Source organism: Oncorhynchus nerka, linkage group LG12, assembly GCF_034236695.1.
Source record: "Oncorhynchus nerka isolate Pitt River linkage group LG12, Oner_Uvic_2.0, whole genome shotgun sequence".
NCBI classification, from domain to species: Eukaryota; Metazoa; Chordata; class Actinopteri; order Salmoniformes; family Salmonidae; genus Oncorhynchus; species Oncorhynchus nerka.
This window is the reverse complement of record NC_088407.1, coordinates 33,087,918-33,103,414: the sequence shown is the minus strand read 5'-3', so window position 1 is coordinate 33,103,414 and position 15,497 is coordinate 33,087,918. Positions and strand designations below refer to the sequence as shown.

The window sequence follows — 15,497 nt, the reverse complement described above, 5'->3', positions numbered from 1 at the left end:
GGTTGTGTCTTATTTGTATGAGTTGCTGTCACCTACCAATAAACTGAAGGAATCCCTTCATAATTGGATATATGATGAAGTATTCCATTCTAATGGGTAAGACAAGGATACGGGTGAGGGTAAACAGATTCTAGATATGAGGCTTTACCTTGACGAACTGATCGATCGTCCCCATATTACTACACAATAAAACATTTTCCATCCCTGTAAGGGCAATTAGTTATCGCTACACTGATTATCATGACTACGGCAATAATATGAATCACATTTGTTAGTAAACAAACTTGCATGACAGGAGACTAGGCTTCATTTCCTTACACATCCCCACTGGTTTAGTTACATAGAGCCAGCTGTCAGCATAGCTGCAGATGTCGTTAGGGCCTTGTTCCATTTCAAACATTACCCGCTAACCCGAGCAACTAAAAGTTTGGTGTCAACCGATCTGAAAATAATGGATAAGTGAAAGCAACATGGTAGACCCCCCATTAAGCCTATGAGAGGGCTTGGTGGGAAAGTTGCAATAATAAAAACGAAGGTTCAAATAACTCAATTTATTTGAAATCTGTGAACACAAAGTGTAGGTGCTTAGGGAAGAGGTCAAAATGGAATTGGGCCCTAATACTGATTGAACAAAAACATTGTTTTATTTGCTAGTCACTTGATCTTCTGAATTAGTCACAAAGTAAGCCTATTTAGACATTTGACTTCTCTTTTTCCAATGTGGTTGGTGTATTTGTTAGGCCTGGTCAAATACACTGCTTCCCTATAGAAACCAGAAGAAGATGTTCCAGTGATGTTTTGAGGATGTAGACAGACCTCAAAATGTGCCAAGCAACGACTATCAATAGGCTACAACAGTCAGCAAAATTGACCAAATGAGTGAAATTACCGATTTACAAGCTGGCCGCCTCCAAATAGCCATTCTAGAGTACTACAGTAGTGGCTCCTGATTGGCTGAGTAGGTGGGGCGGTTAATGCTTTTACACCTGCATTGTTTGCTGTTTGGGGTTTTAGGCTGGGTTTCTGTACAGCACTTTGAGATATCAGCTGATGTACGAAGGGCTATATAAATAAATTTGATTTGATTTGATTAACCAGCCCGATAATAGATGATTTCCAATTTGATTAATTCCTTTACTCTGAATAGAATAGGAATGGAGTTATAGGTCTGCTCAGGCTGGTTATAGACAGACGATCACAATCGACCTATACCGTAGTAGATCCTATTGCCTAGCCCATCAACCCTATTTTATAAGGACTTAAGACAGAAACAGATCATTTGGTTCCATTTCAACATACATATTTATCATTGAAACCAAAGTGCTGTAATGTGTATAAATGTAACCAAATAGCCCAGTACACACACTAAAACTTTTCAAATGTTCAAATCAAAAGGCTATTGCACAGAAAAATGTGAACGGTTGGGTGCACTGCGAATTCAGAACCGCTGGACAGCAACATAATAAACTAAAGCGCCGATTATTGGGAACGAGATCAGAATGACTGCTAAGGCTTGATCCATAAATTAAAGCTGCAATATGTCACTTTTCGGACGACCCCACCTAATTCACATAGAAATGTGTGTTATACACTGAACAAAAATATAAATGCAACATGTAAAGTTTTGATCCCATGTTTCATGAGCTGAAATAAAATAATATAAACATTTTCCATACACATTAAAAAATGTATTTCTCTCCATTTTTGTGCACAAATGTGTTTACATCACTGTTAGCGAGCATTTCTCCCTTGCCAAGATAATCCATCCACCTGACTCACAGGTGTGGCATATCAAGAAGCTGATTAAACAGCATGATCATTACACAGTTGGACCTTGTGCTGGGGACAACAAAAGGCCACTTTAAAAAGTACAGTTTTGTCACACAACACAATGCCACACATCTAAAGTTTTGAGGGAGCGTGCAATTGGCATGCTGACTGCTGGAATGTCCACAAGAGTTGTTGTCAGAGAATGTAATGTTAATTTCTCTGTAATAAGCCTCTAACGTCCTTTTAGAGAATTTGGCAATACATCCAACCGGCCTCACAACCGCAGACCACGTGTAACAACGCCAGCACAGGACCTCCACATCCGGCTTCTTCACATGCGGGATGGTCTGAGGTGGGGTGCCCCTGCCCAATCATGTGAAATCCATAGATTAGGGCCTAATGAATTTATTTAAATTGACTAATTTCTTTATATGAACTGTAACTCAGTAAAATCTTTGAAATTGTTGCATGTTGCATTTATACTTTTGTTCAGTATTGATCTGTCATTCTCATTGAAAGTAAGTCTAAGAAGCGATAGATCTGTTCTGTAAGATTCACCAGCTTCAAACAGCTGAAAATAAAATATTTTGGGTTACGGGAAAGATATTTCACAGCGGTTTAGATGGGACAATAATTCTCTACACTATACTTGCTTGTTTTATCACATAAACTGAAATTAGGCGAACTATCAGAATTTGAGCAACCAGGAAATGGCGGAGTGATTTCGCCATAGTGCATCATTAAATAATTAAATAGTTAGCCTACAAAACTAAAACAATCCAAAACAATTCAAATCAAAAGGCCTGATATGTCATATGACATAAATAACGCAGCTACATCCAAGTACCCAAACGTAACATATCATACCAATTTGAGTGCCCAAGGTTGATGTTTACTATGTTATGTCTAGTCTATGAGACCAGGCTGGAGACCCCAGTGCGGACACATTCTGAAATCAAAAGATAGTTTAGTATTTGGTTTAAAATCTCAGGTGAAGATCAAGAGAACAATAAAGACTTTTCTGTGAGAATACAGCAATTTGCTTTGGGTAAAAAATTAAGAACGGCTTTTGTTTTCATAGATGTTGCCTACGATGCAATAGGCCTACTCGTCATCATTTTAAGGATAACAAAAACTACTTAGTATACATTTGAACGCCGCAGAAGCTTCGGATATCTTCCCAATTAAGTAGCCTAATTTGTGTGGTTTGGCTACTTGAAAAGAACTAGGTCCTATCACTCGCAGCTCACCTCTTCCAATGCATTGTGGAAAAGTGTGCATCGTATTCTAGTAGATGAAGAGCCGAAATGAGTAGGCCTATAACATCCTGGCATTTAAACCACAATCGATTTTTGAAACGTTGCATACTATTAACATTATATTTTCGTATACTGATAATGCATAATGCGTGATTGCGTTGTTTCCCACTATTCGTTGATTTCGGTAGCGCATCCCCATATCTAATTCATCAGCTGTTGTCAAAGCCGAAAAGAGTATGACATGCAGGAATTTAAAGTATGCCTATACTCGACTTTCGAAATGTCACGTACTATTAAACGTAATATTTTCGCATACTCAAACGTTCAACAATTTAGGACGCAAGTATGGGTATCCTGATAAGGCCATTAAAGACTAGACACCATTGTCCAGACTGACTACAAGCAAACAGAATATGGAAAAGAAGGTTTAAATGATGGGGTTGGCTGGACACTGCTCTTGTAAATCAGTTCCCCAAATAAAAAATAGAAACATGAGTTTCAAGAAATATGTGCATTGGTCCAGCCTACCCTATTTCTAGGGAATCCACAAGAGTCAAATAGAGATCTAATCATTACCAGGCTGATGTCACTGTGAAGAAGGCCATGTCATTATACAGTGGTCTGGTTGAGCAGTCAGCCTGGAGAGTGTTCCCCATACAAAGTGTGTCTATGTGAGAGGCCATAGATGAGTAACACTGGATGGTTTGGTTATGTTGCTATGATTTGGTTGCCCTGCTGTGTTTTTGCTGGTTCCCTGGTGCGTTTTGGCTGGTTGCCTTCGCTCTGTTTTTGCTGGTGCCTTCACTGTGCTTTTGCTGGTGCCTTCGCTCTGTTTTTGCTGGTGCCTTCGCTCTGTTTTTGCTGGTGCCTTCGCTCTGTTTTGGCTGGTGCCTTCGCTCTGTTTTCGCTGGTGCCTTCGCTGTGCTTTTGCTGGTGCCTTCGCTCTGTTTTTTCTGGTGCCTTCGCTGTGCTTTTGCTGGTGCCTTCGCTCTGTTTTGGCTGGTGCCTTCGCTCTGTTTTTGCTGGTGCCTTCGCTGTGCTTTTGCTGGTGCCTTCGCTGTGCTTTTGCTGGTGCCTTCGCTCTGTTTTTGCTGGTGCCTTCGCTGTGCTTTTGCTGGTGCCTTCGCTGTGCTTTTGCTGGTGCACAACTCTTTCTTAATCTTTTCTGCAAATTTGGTCTCCTTCATGCCACACCCTCGCACTCTCACACAACTTATTCATTCTCTGTTCAGCCCTACTCTCTATCTGTTTCACTAGTTTCTCTCTTTTTACTTAAAGAAAAAGTCGTTTTCTGCAGTTTCATTGTTCTGTAAACCACAGGGCTGGGCTATGATTGCATGAGACAGAGACAGGAAGAGCTTGTGTCTGAGAGTCTGTGTGTGTGTGTGTGTGTGTGTGTGTGTGTGTGCGTGCGTGCCTGCCTGCCTGCCTGCCTGCGTGCGTGCGTGCGTGCGTGCGTGCGTGCGCGCGTGCGCGCGTGTGTGTGTGTGTGTATATATGGACGTGTTTTCTTTGCATGAGTGCATTTCCTCTCTTTGTCTGCACCGACGTGTCCTGATCCATTTCCTCCTCACCTACTAAAGTTGCAAGGTAAGTGCTCTACAAAATAACTTCTAACACCTTTTTCCCCATTTCCCTTATTTTCATCGTCTTTATTTTCTCCACAATTTGTCCTTATCTGGGATGCCTAGCAGGGACATATTTTCCTAGAGGCACTCCATTTTTTTATCTCTCAATCTGGATTTTTCCCCCCTCAAATTAGCTGAGGAATCTGAGACGGAACAATAAAACTAGTCACACTTCGCTTGCCTCCCTCTTTCCATCCCTCCCTCTTACTCTCCTTCTCTCCACCCTCTCTCAATATCGCTATCAATCATAAAATGTTTAGCTATCTCTTTATTCTCCTCCCTATTTCTCTCTTTCTGTTTTTCGAGATTGTTTATGGACTCTGCTCTGTACGTAAGTCCTTTATCACCTATCTCAATGTAATTATCCCCCTTGCATTTCATCCCTCTCTACTTCGCTGCTCCTCTCCTCTCACCTCATTTTTATCTCCCGCACGCGCACGCACGCACGAGCACGCACACACAGACACGTGGCAAATTGCTCTCATATCTCCCTCCGACACTCCCTCTGTCTGCCTGTATTTTGTCCCCTCTCATATTTCTCCCTCTGATTAAAAGCTCATGAATGATCTGATTGGCTCAATGACCCCAGTATCCTATCTCTGACCCCCATCTCTCTATCTCTCCCGCCATCCCTATCAATCTCCATCTGACTTGAGGCCATAGGCCGCTCTGCTGCTCAAGGCCAAAGGCCTCGGTTCCCTGTCTCTTGGGCCACGTCCCAGTTCTCTTATATTGCCTCCTTTCCTTGTACCCTTGTTTCTTTTCCTTGATCACTGATCTGGATGGAAGAGACTGAGTGGGAGATGCAATGGAGACCAATTGTCCTGTCTTGTCCAGTCCATTCTAATCAATGCTCATGAGAGACAAGAGACGAGGAAAGGAGGGTGTTCATTTGTTCATGGTCAGGGGCAATCTACAAATTGCCTGTCGCATCAGAATTAGCTATCTGTCAGTGTTAGGAAACATCTCTTCCCTCTCCCTTCGTCTCTCCCTCCCTCCTTCCTCCCCTGGCCCATGGAAAGTGTCTAGGCAGTTGAGAGGGGAGATGGGGGAGGCAGTAGAGGGAGAGAGTGGGGAGGAATGCAACAGTAGGCAGGCCCAGCAGTCATGATTATCACCGTGGTGTTTAGCGTTTGTCAGGAACCCGACTCTTCCCCCACAGAGCGCCCTCGCCATGGCCGCTCAGATCACTCCCCAGGCTCACGTTACCTTCCTCATATAAGCTAACCAGGTGAGGAGCACCAACACACTCCTCCTCACCCAGGCCCCCTCAGTCCACTCACACCCACAGTCACGAGCGGCCATCAGGCAGAATGGAGCTGGAGTCAGGTGCGGTGCCGGAGCTAGCCGAGGGGATCATGCAGTTAAGTGGACCGGGGATTTTTCCTCTTCACGACTCTGTCTAAGCATTGTAACCCTGACGCCTACCGTCGCCCGCCTGCAGCCCTTGTGTGTGGGGGTTGGTGGTGGCTATTTGGCAGTATACCTAGGCTAGCATGTGTGTTATCTCTCTCTCTCTCTTTTTTACCCATGACTCATTTTCTGACAGGTTACTTTTAGTAGCTTGTTTTGTTTTGTTGACTTGATTCTCTGGTTTAGTTTTTCATCTACTTTGCTAACTGGATTTAATATGTCAGTTCTGCTTTCACAAGGGCCTAATAGTCTTGCTGCTAGGTAGCATGAGAGTTTAGCTTCTATCCTCCTCACTGGGATCCTGCAATCCCTGCTGAAAAAAAGCATACACCAGCCTACATTTCAAGCTGGTCCATGCTGGTCAAGCTGGTCTGACCAGCATGGTCTAACTGGTTTGGCTGGTCAACCAGCTCATGCTGGTATGCTGGTAATGCAGGTATGCTGGTGACCAAGCTGGTCCATGCTGGTCTATGCTGGTCCAGAATGGTCAAGCTGGTATGTCAAAACCATGGCCATCATTTCCATATTTCCCAGCATGCTCTATTTCAATATATGTTTTGTTTGTTGTGTTTTTGCATGTACATTGATTGATTCATGAATGAGTCGTATGCTACACAAAGAGACATAACATACATGTTTCTAAACTAATCCAGTCTGTTAGTTGGATTTTATTGCGCCCGTTACTGAAACGGTTGTTCCAGTTTAGATGGTTTAGGTCGTCTCTCTCCTTCCACTTTCTACCCCTGGCAGTCATTCTACATTTAGCTTGTGGGTGAATACAAGTTACAATTGTTGGATATCCCCACTCTGGCTGGATTCCAATAGGAATTCAACATCACTTTGCAAGCCAGCATGATGTGACTTGCAGGCCTGATGTGGCCACTGTATTGGGGAAAAACTAGGCCCTCAAAAGTAAGGCCTTGTGATCTATGTAATGCACTGTCTTGAATAATGAAGCACTTGGATGATGGTTTTGCTGGGCACCAGCAAAAAAACAGCAGGGCACCACCCTATGCTGGTCTATGCTGCTGTTTTCAGCAGGGACGTGCATGAACCTCCTCGCCTGCACCTCCTTTATACATGAATCGTTACCTGTGATGTAATAGAAGGTTATTGATTCAGGTTTAGTTTCACATGTATTGCCGTTTTGTGTTTGTGACAGTCTCAACAGTATTAAGTGACTCGGCTCTAGTAGCATCAGGAAAGGGTTTAGCTGATCCTTTAACTGGGTTTAGGCATGTGTTGTGTACCGCTTCTGCTTTGTGGCCCACAAACACTCAAACGCTGTCCAGCCACATGTGAATTCTTTCTCCATTGAGGAAGCAATTATGAACCTGTTGACCTATGTGCTCACACCAAGTTATGAAAGAGCGAAAGGCTGCTGTTTCCATATCAGTGGATATGTATTTGATCTAAAGACGAATCAAGGATAGCGACCGGCGAGTACTTAGCGTGTTTGCGTCACTTTCTTCCCCCCCCCCCCCCCTCTCTTTCTCTCTCTCTCTCTCTCAGCAAGAACATTCAGCCGATTGTTAACCACGGCTCTGTGTGGTTGTTTGGAGGGAGAGAGTGAGTGAGTCATAGTTGCAGTTTCCATAGATGCTGATCCAAACAGCCGTGCTCTTTGTCTCAGGGGTGGAGCGTTAACTTCACAAAGTCGCCGACTCAAGACGTTTGTGAGCGCTCGAAGCTGCTGACTCTAGCCATGACCTCCCATCGTCATGTAACCTTTTTACGATGGGCAATGGCCGTGCCAAGCCGGTTCAGTCCCACTTTATCAGCACCGAAGTTTTTTCAGTGGTGCCCGTATAACTGAAAAACTGTCAACTCGCCAAGAGTTTTTACAGCTTTAGTTAAAGCAACATTGTTTATTTTTATGAAGACATGTTTTGTGCATGCGCTGGATTGTGAGAGAGCGTTTTCGTTTCTTTGGGACATGTTTTTCCTAAATGTTTTCATTGGCCATTAAAGGACTGGCTTCTTTCAAGGTTACCCAATATCCAGGCCATTACCCTTCATGCTGATATTACAAACATAGAGTGGAAACCAAGCCTTTGCCAGTCTGGCTCCCACGTCACCTGGTAGTTACCTACAGTGTAATTATAGTGCAGCTACACATGTTCTGTGAGAGTTGGGTGAACTCTTTGGTGAGTAGTGTTACTGTGACGTAGTGTACTTACTACAGCTATAATACACCATTAAAACCTGCTTATTACTCATATAGCCCTTTGATTGATTTGTTTTTAGGTGTAACGTTGCTGGATTGACAGTGAAGCAGCCACTTTAAGACCAACAACAGGACATCCCATTGAATGAGGATAGACCATACAAAACAAATCAACATAGAGCTCTGTTTCAGGGTGAATAGGTTGTAAACGATAAACATCGATACTACCTGTCTCCCATGATATTCCACCTACCTTCCATTTTATACACAAACAAAGGTCTGCCAAAGGACCTTGGTCACGTTTAGTGTAGTCGGAACAACTGTCGGAGGCCAGGTGACTTGAGTGTAGCCTGTACAACATCCAACATTCATTTACCCTGGAGTATGACTCTATCACTTACTGAATCGTATCGCTACAGGGAAATAACAATGGCAGAGGTACTATGAATCGATAAAGCTGTGTATATTAAAGCTTTGGAAACGGTGGCTAGAGAGAGACGGAGAAGAGAACGCGAGAGAGAGCAAGAGAGAGGGAGAGATATTTAGTTCAGTGTGTGCATGTGAGACGTGATACGACTCGCCCTGCAGACACACCCTCTTTTGTACAACCACAAGTGTTGTATGGGTCGGTTTGCCTGCTGTGTTGTCGTATTACACAACAATGATGTAACCCATCTACCCCTATGGTCTTCATCAAGCAACTTGACCCCTCATTTTGCATCCTCTCTTCTACTCATTTCCACCTCTATCTCCCTGTTTCTGTCTTCCGGCAGAAATAGTGATTGTTTTCATGCTGTGGTTATATGAGTTGTCACCCATCCACTCCATTCTCTGTCTGCTTTCCAATATGGAAATTGGTGTTCTTGCCAAGTGAAAGCAATTTCCCTTAGTTGACTGTTTCTGCCACCTCCAGCGGCAACAACTCCCCATCTCCATTTGTTTCACTTCATAGCAAAGAAATACACCCCTTCTCACAACCCAGAAAATATAACAGACTCCACTTACACCCTTTCTCTTCCAACTTTCCCTTCCCCAACTCTACCATTAATTTATCCTCCACCCTCACCTCCCCTGACCCACTCCCTCTACCCAGTGCAGAATGCTCCCTTTCCAGGCAGCCGCCCTCCCCATAATCCTACATCCTACCTACCATCCATCCATCCATCCATCCATCCCCCACCACCATCACACCCACTGACCCACTCTCTCCTCTGCTTCTTCCCAATGCAGAATGTTCCCCTGCCAGGCAGCGCCGGGCCAGTTTGGACCAGAGACACGGGAGCCGGGGCTGAAGTTGTGGCGGGTGGAGAAGATGAAGGCGGTGCTGCTGGAGCCGGCTGAGGTGGGGGCTTTCTTCAACGGAGACTCCTACCTGGTGCTGGAGCACAGGGGGGACCAGGGGGCAGACCTGCACATGTGGATAGGTGAGGTTACGGAAAATGGGTGCGTGTTAACAGTGCATTCGGAAAGTTTTCAGACCCATTGACTTTTTCCACATTTTGTTATGTTACAGCCTTATTCTAAAATGGATAAAATAAAATAAAAACATCCTCAGCAATCTACACACAAAATCCCATAATGACAAAGTGAAAACAGGTTTTTAGATTTTTTTGCACATTTATTGAAAATAAAAAACAGAAATACCTTATTTACATAAGTATTCAGACCCTTTGCTATGAAACTTGAAATTGAGCTCAGGTGTATCCTGTTTCCCATTGATCATCCTTGAGATGTTTCTACAACCTGATTGGAGTCCACCTGTGGTAAATTAAATTGATTGGACATGATTTGGAAAGGCACACACCTGTCTATATAAGGTCCCACATTGAAGGTCCCCAAGAGAACAGTGGCCTATATCATTCTTCAATGGAAGAAGTTTGGAACCACCAAGACTCTTCCTAGAGCTGGCCGCCAGGCCAAACTGAGCAATTGGGGGAGAAGGACCTTGTTCAGGGAGGTGACCAAGAACCCGATGGTCACTCTGACAGAGCTCCAGAGTCCTCTGTAGAGATGGGAGAACCTTCCAGAAGGACAACCATATCTGCAGCACTCCACCAATCAGGTTCACCTTCCAACAGGTCAACGACCCTAAGCACACATCCAAGATAATGCAGGAATGGCTTCAGGACAAGTCTCTGAATGTCCTTAAGTGACCCAGCCAGAACCCGGACTTGCACCTGATCGAACATCTATGGAGAGGCCTGAAAATAGCTGTGCAGTGACACTCCCCATCCAACTTGACAGATATTGAGAGGATCTGCAGAGAAGAATGGGAGAAACTCCCCAAATACAGGTGTGCCAAGCTTCTAGCGTCATTCCCAAGAAGACTCTATGCTGTAATCGCTGCCAAAGGTGCTTCAACAAAGTACTGAGTAAAGGGTCTGAATACTTGTGTAAATTTGAAATTTCAGTTTTTAATTTTTAATAAATTAGCAAAAATGTATTAAAACCTGTTTTTGCTTTGTCATTATAGGGTATTGATGAGGGAGAACAATTATTTAATAAATTATAGAATAAGGCTGCAACATCACAAAATGTGGAAAAAGTCAAGGGGTCTGAATACTTTCCGAATGCACTGTATATGTCAAATAAGTAGTGTCCAGAGTTTCTACTGACCAGGGCCTGTATTCACATAGCGTGTCAGAGTAGGAGTGCTGATCTAGGATCAGGTTCCCCCTGTCTTATTCATTATGATCTAAAAGGCTAATCTGATGCAAGATCAACACTCCTACTCTGAGAGGGTCTGGATATTTTGCTGTCACATGTTCATGAGAAACTCATGAGGTCCCACTAATAAAATACTGGCCATAAAAACCTGCAGAACTATGTAGTAAAATACTCCAACACATACGCTTTATTGAAGTACAAGACAATGCTTTGATCTATATGGATATTTGCCAGAGCCTCAATAGAAACAGGTGTAGGAGCATTTGAGTGTGCTACTCAACTAACTGTGATGGAATGGGTGAGTTGCGGTCATCATAGGGCAGAACGAGGACTATCTGTGTACATTAGAAAGTGGATACATGTAAGAGTGGGATGGAAAAGGATGCCTCAGACTCTTGGCATAAGAGCCCTCTATTTATCTTCCATGGATGGGGCCTCGTAAGCTCGTATCCAGTACTGCTCTGTATATCCAAACTACTAGCCAACCCATTGTGTACACGCCTAATTAACCTCCTCGCGGTTGAAAAGCTAATAACCTGCATGCGTTTCGTGATGACACACACGCCGCGACGCTGACCCAACGACTGATTATGTGAGGACGGAGACTAAGACGGATGGATGGAAGGATGATGAGAGAATGGGGATGGGGGAAATAAAAGAGGAGAAGAGCTCCCCAGGGGAAAGGGCTGGGTTCTGTGTGTGTGTTCATAAAAAATGCAGTAGGGCTGTTATAGTACTCAAATGTGGCTGTTGTTTCCAGCATGTATCCGGTGCTTAGGTGACACTAAGCCAATTGTCATTGCATGGAAGAGGGCTCCCCTCAAAAAGCGCCCTCTCCCCTCTCTCCCTGGCCTCTCTGTCGCTCGTGACCCCTCCCTCCACCTCTTACATGACCCCTCCCTATTTAGTCTTTATGTACCTGTCACTCATTTTAGTCTAAGCACCCCATTTCACTCAACCTCTCTCTCCCTTTACCGCCTGACTATTCTCTTTTTTGTAACTCTCCTCCTTTTCTCCCTTTCCCTACCTTCACCCCCCCTCTCTTCCTCCCAGGTGAGAAGTCATCTCGTGACGAGCAGGTGGCGTGTGCCATGCTGGCTACCCAGCTGGACAACTTCCTGGGTGGTGACCCCATCCAGCATCGCCAGATCCAGGGCTACGAGGCCCCAGAGTTCATGAACCTCTTCCCCAGGGGGGTCAGCTACAAGGTGGGCAGGAGGAGGGAGGATACTCCTAGTTCATGTTTACTGACAAACACAAGGTCCAATCCTATCTTGAGAAATGCACGTGTATGGGATTTCATGTGGAAACTTACCCATGGACATCAATGTGTGACTTATTGTATCTGGAACCTTGTAATCCATGTGATTCCCACATTAGATTTGGGTCCACTATGAGTAATGCATGTTTATCCTAACTTGTGTTAGGTTTGAGGTCCTGTATTGCCAGTAAATGTAATGTTTTTCCTGTAGAAGCACTACTTTGCATAATTTCATCATATGCTGCTGATTTCTTACCATGTCATTCCATATCTCTCTCGTTGAAGCGTTAGCCAGTAAAACCCCAAATACTTCCTGGTTAAATACAGATAAGAGGAATCGGCCATAAACAACATTTTCAGATTGTTACCGTTCTCTTCTCTTCTTTCTTTTCCTCTCTTCTATTACTTTTACTCACTCTCTCTCAACAAAAAAAACATACGTACGCACGCACACTCACGCGTGTAGGACGGTGGTGTGGAGTCGGGTTTCAGGCGACCCCAGGGTGGGTCAGGGCCGGTCCACAGGCTGTACCAGATCAAAGGGAAGCGCAACATCCGTGCCAAGGAGGTGGAGCTGAGCTGGGAGAGCTTCAACAAGGGAGACTGCTTCATCCTGGACCTGGGAGAGGTGAGATAGAGGGAGCGAGAGGGAGAGAGAGAGGGGGAGAGGTAAAAGGGAGAGAAGGGGCAGGGGAGAGAGGGGGAGAGGTGACAGGGAGGTGGGGGGAGGGGTGAGAGCAAGAGTGGGGAGAACATGACATTGTTGCCTTGCAAAATCCAAATGTCCAATTTCCTCTCATTTAGTGATCAATAAAGTAGGCCTTATAAAATGTTTTAACAAACATGTCTGTCTTTAGACCATATTTTCGTGGATCGGCTCGCAGGCCAACATGTTTGAGAAGCAGAAGTCGCGTGAGATTGCTAGCCTGATCCGCGACACTGAGAGACATGGTAAAGCACGCATCACTGACATCAGTGAGGGAGAGGAGCCGCCGGAGATGCTCAAGGTAAAATGGCCGACATAGTCCTTTCCTCCAAAAGCAAATTAAAACAAAGTCACACACCTAGAGACCTAGAGGCATATTTAGAGACTTTGATATTGAGGTATACAAAGGTAATGGGTCTATAGTTAGTCAGACAAGTTACAATTTCTTCCATTCTGTCACAAACTAGTCTACTCACAAACACTTTTGTTTTGGGGACTGAGTTTGCTGACATGATGTTGAGGATCTAACTGACTTTTTAATTTTTTATAAACCTCACCACAATCCATGTTCCACTCTGCCATGTGATTGACAGGTGCTGGGACCAATGCTAGAGCTGGCAGAGAGCACTCCAGAAGAGGACAGTCAAGCAGACGTCTCCAACTCCGCCTCCCTCTACAAGGTGGCTGGACATTGCAATTCTATTATTAAACAGTGGTGTGTCTCGTGAAATGTTCTATTACATTACAACAGTACTATTGTAAATGGATAGCTCACCCCATTTGAGGTATTTTGGAACGTAGACTGCACAGCACAGCTAGCTATACTTTGGGTCTCTTTTTCCCCCCAAGAGCAAACAAGGTGAACTAGATCACAAATTAACTAAAAGTCATGGCCGGTGTTGTTGTCCTCCACAGGTGTCCGATGCGACAGGTAAGATGAAGCTGACCAATGTCTCTGAAAAAAGCCCATTTGCCAAGGACCTTCTGGTGCGTGACGACTGCTTTATTCTAGACAACGGGGCCAATGGAAAGATCTTCGTCTGGAAAGGTGAGGAAAACATGTGAACCTCAACTAGCATATTTCTGCTCCATGAAATGTATCCCTGGAATACGTTTTTCGATATCCAACTAGATATCCAGTGTCTCATTAAAAACTCATTTAATCCGTGTTTGTATTGAATAAAGTGAATTGACATTATCATTGTGAGACCTTACTGAGACCTCTATGGGTTAGACTGAGGTGAGACATTATCCCACTTGTTATGTTTGACAGGTATGGGAGCCAATGCAGAGGAGAAAAGGGAGGCCTTGAAAATGGCAGATGACTTCATCCAACAGATGAACTACCCCAGGATGAAAACACAGGTGAGTCAAGCATGATCTCACAAATTACAAAAACCCAGACATTATTTTCTTATTGTCCACCCATTAAGTCTACCCAGCAGCATAACGTCAGCAAGTGATAGCGTCATGATTTTATTATACTTGAAAACAGTAGAATTTGCATATTTAAGTCCAGTAAGTCAAATTCCATGTAAGTCTTCCTCCATTATAACATTGCACTGCGCAGTGTGTTGTGTAACCACCAGGTCATGAACCCAGTGTCATAAATTCTTTGTGTGTATATAGTAGGGTGGTTTATGTGTATATGATGCACTAGATAAACAGTTATGACCGGGTAGTCAAATCTCTGCATTGTCTTACAGGTGGAGATTCTACCACAGGGGAGGGAGACGATCATCTTCAAGCAGTTCTTCAAGAACTGGAACTAAAAACTACAAGGGTTTTCAGAAAGGGGTCTCAATTAACTGTTGCACTCCTAAAATATAATGAAATAACAACCTGGAATATAAAAGGTCTCAATCAATGTTTGAAAGTCTTCTCATAAGGAGTGAAAACACATCTCAAATTCAAGAACATTGTTTTTTTTTTATATGTGTTTACTTATATGTATATATTTGTAAGGTACTGTACTCACAGACAACTGTTTAGTCATGCATAGGTCAAATTAACTCAAAATAATGAGAGCATTTATAATGATGTCACACCAAATGGATCCCTAAGTCACTACTACTGGTTCTGACTGGGAAGGAAAACATGTGCTCACTGGTTTTACTGGGCTCTGTTAGTGGTCTTATTTAAAGCCAAGATGATATTCCACAAAGCCTATAAAGTTCATTTGTTTGCTTTTGTCTTTTTTTGTTGTTTTTTTGTTGTTTTTTACATTTGTTTATGAATTACAGGGGCATATTCAAATAATACCTTTAGTAGGCTACAGTTTATGAAAATAAATGGAAACTGAAAGAACCCGTACAGAGGGTGGCTTCGTCAACTCTCACTATGACATTGTCTGAGTTCCAAATGGCACCCTATTCCCTATATAGTGCACTACTTTTGACCAGGGTCCATAAGGTCAAAGGTAGTGCCCTATGTAGGGAATAGGGTGCCATTTGGGACCCATTCATTAAGTGACTAAGTTTTTATTACCTGAACCTATTCTCCCCTGTTTGTTTTCCTCACTGGAATAATCTATCCATTTTGACCTTTCACCTTCCATAAACGTTAATAACCTCCAGGGGCTACTGTTGGGGTCGTCAGAGATAGCCTATGTTTATGTTCTTAAAGT

The 15,497-nt window shown here is 43.7% G+C and overlaps 1 protein-coding gene across 2 annotated transcripts; it reads left to right on the top strand.

Moving 5' to 3' along the window:
* Positions 1 to 4,529: 4,529 nt before the first annotated feature.
* On the top strand, positions 4,530 to 15,184 carry LOC115138152 (macrophage-capping protein-like). Of its 2 annotated transcripts, none has more exons than XM_065025513.1 (9): positions 4,530 to 4,619; positions 9,468 to 9,666; positions 11,963 to 12,112; positions 12,632 to 12,793; positions 13,023 to 13,172; positions 13,465 to 13,551; positions 13,787 to 13,919; positions 14,145 to 14,236; positions 14,578 to 15,184. In XM_065025513.1, the coding sequence occupies exons 2-9, from the start codon at positions 9,469 to 9,471 to the stop codon at positions 14,641 to 14,643; spliced, it is 1,038 nt and encodes a 345-aa protein (XP_064881585.1). In that variant the 5' UTR covers positions 4,530 to 4,619; position 9,468; the 3' UTR covers positions 14,644 to 15,184. The 2 variants fall into 2 exon arrangements, with proteins under 2 accessions (XP_064881585.1, XP_064881584.1); XM_065025512.1 differs by lacking the exon at positions 4,530 to 4,619 and adding an exon at positions 5,998 to 6,020.
* Positions 15,185 to 15,497: the final 313 nt, after the last annotated feature.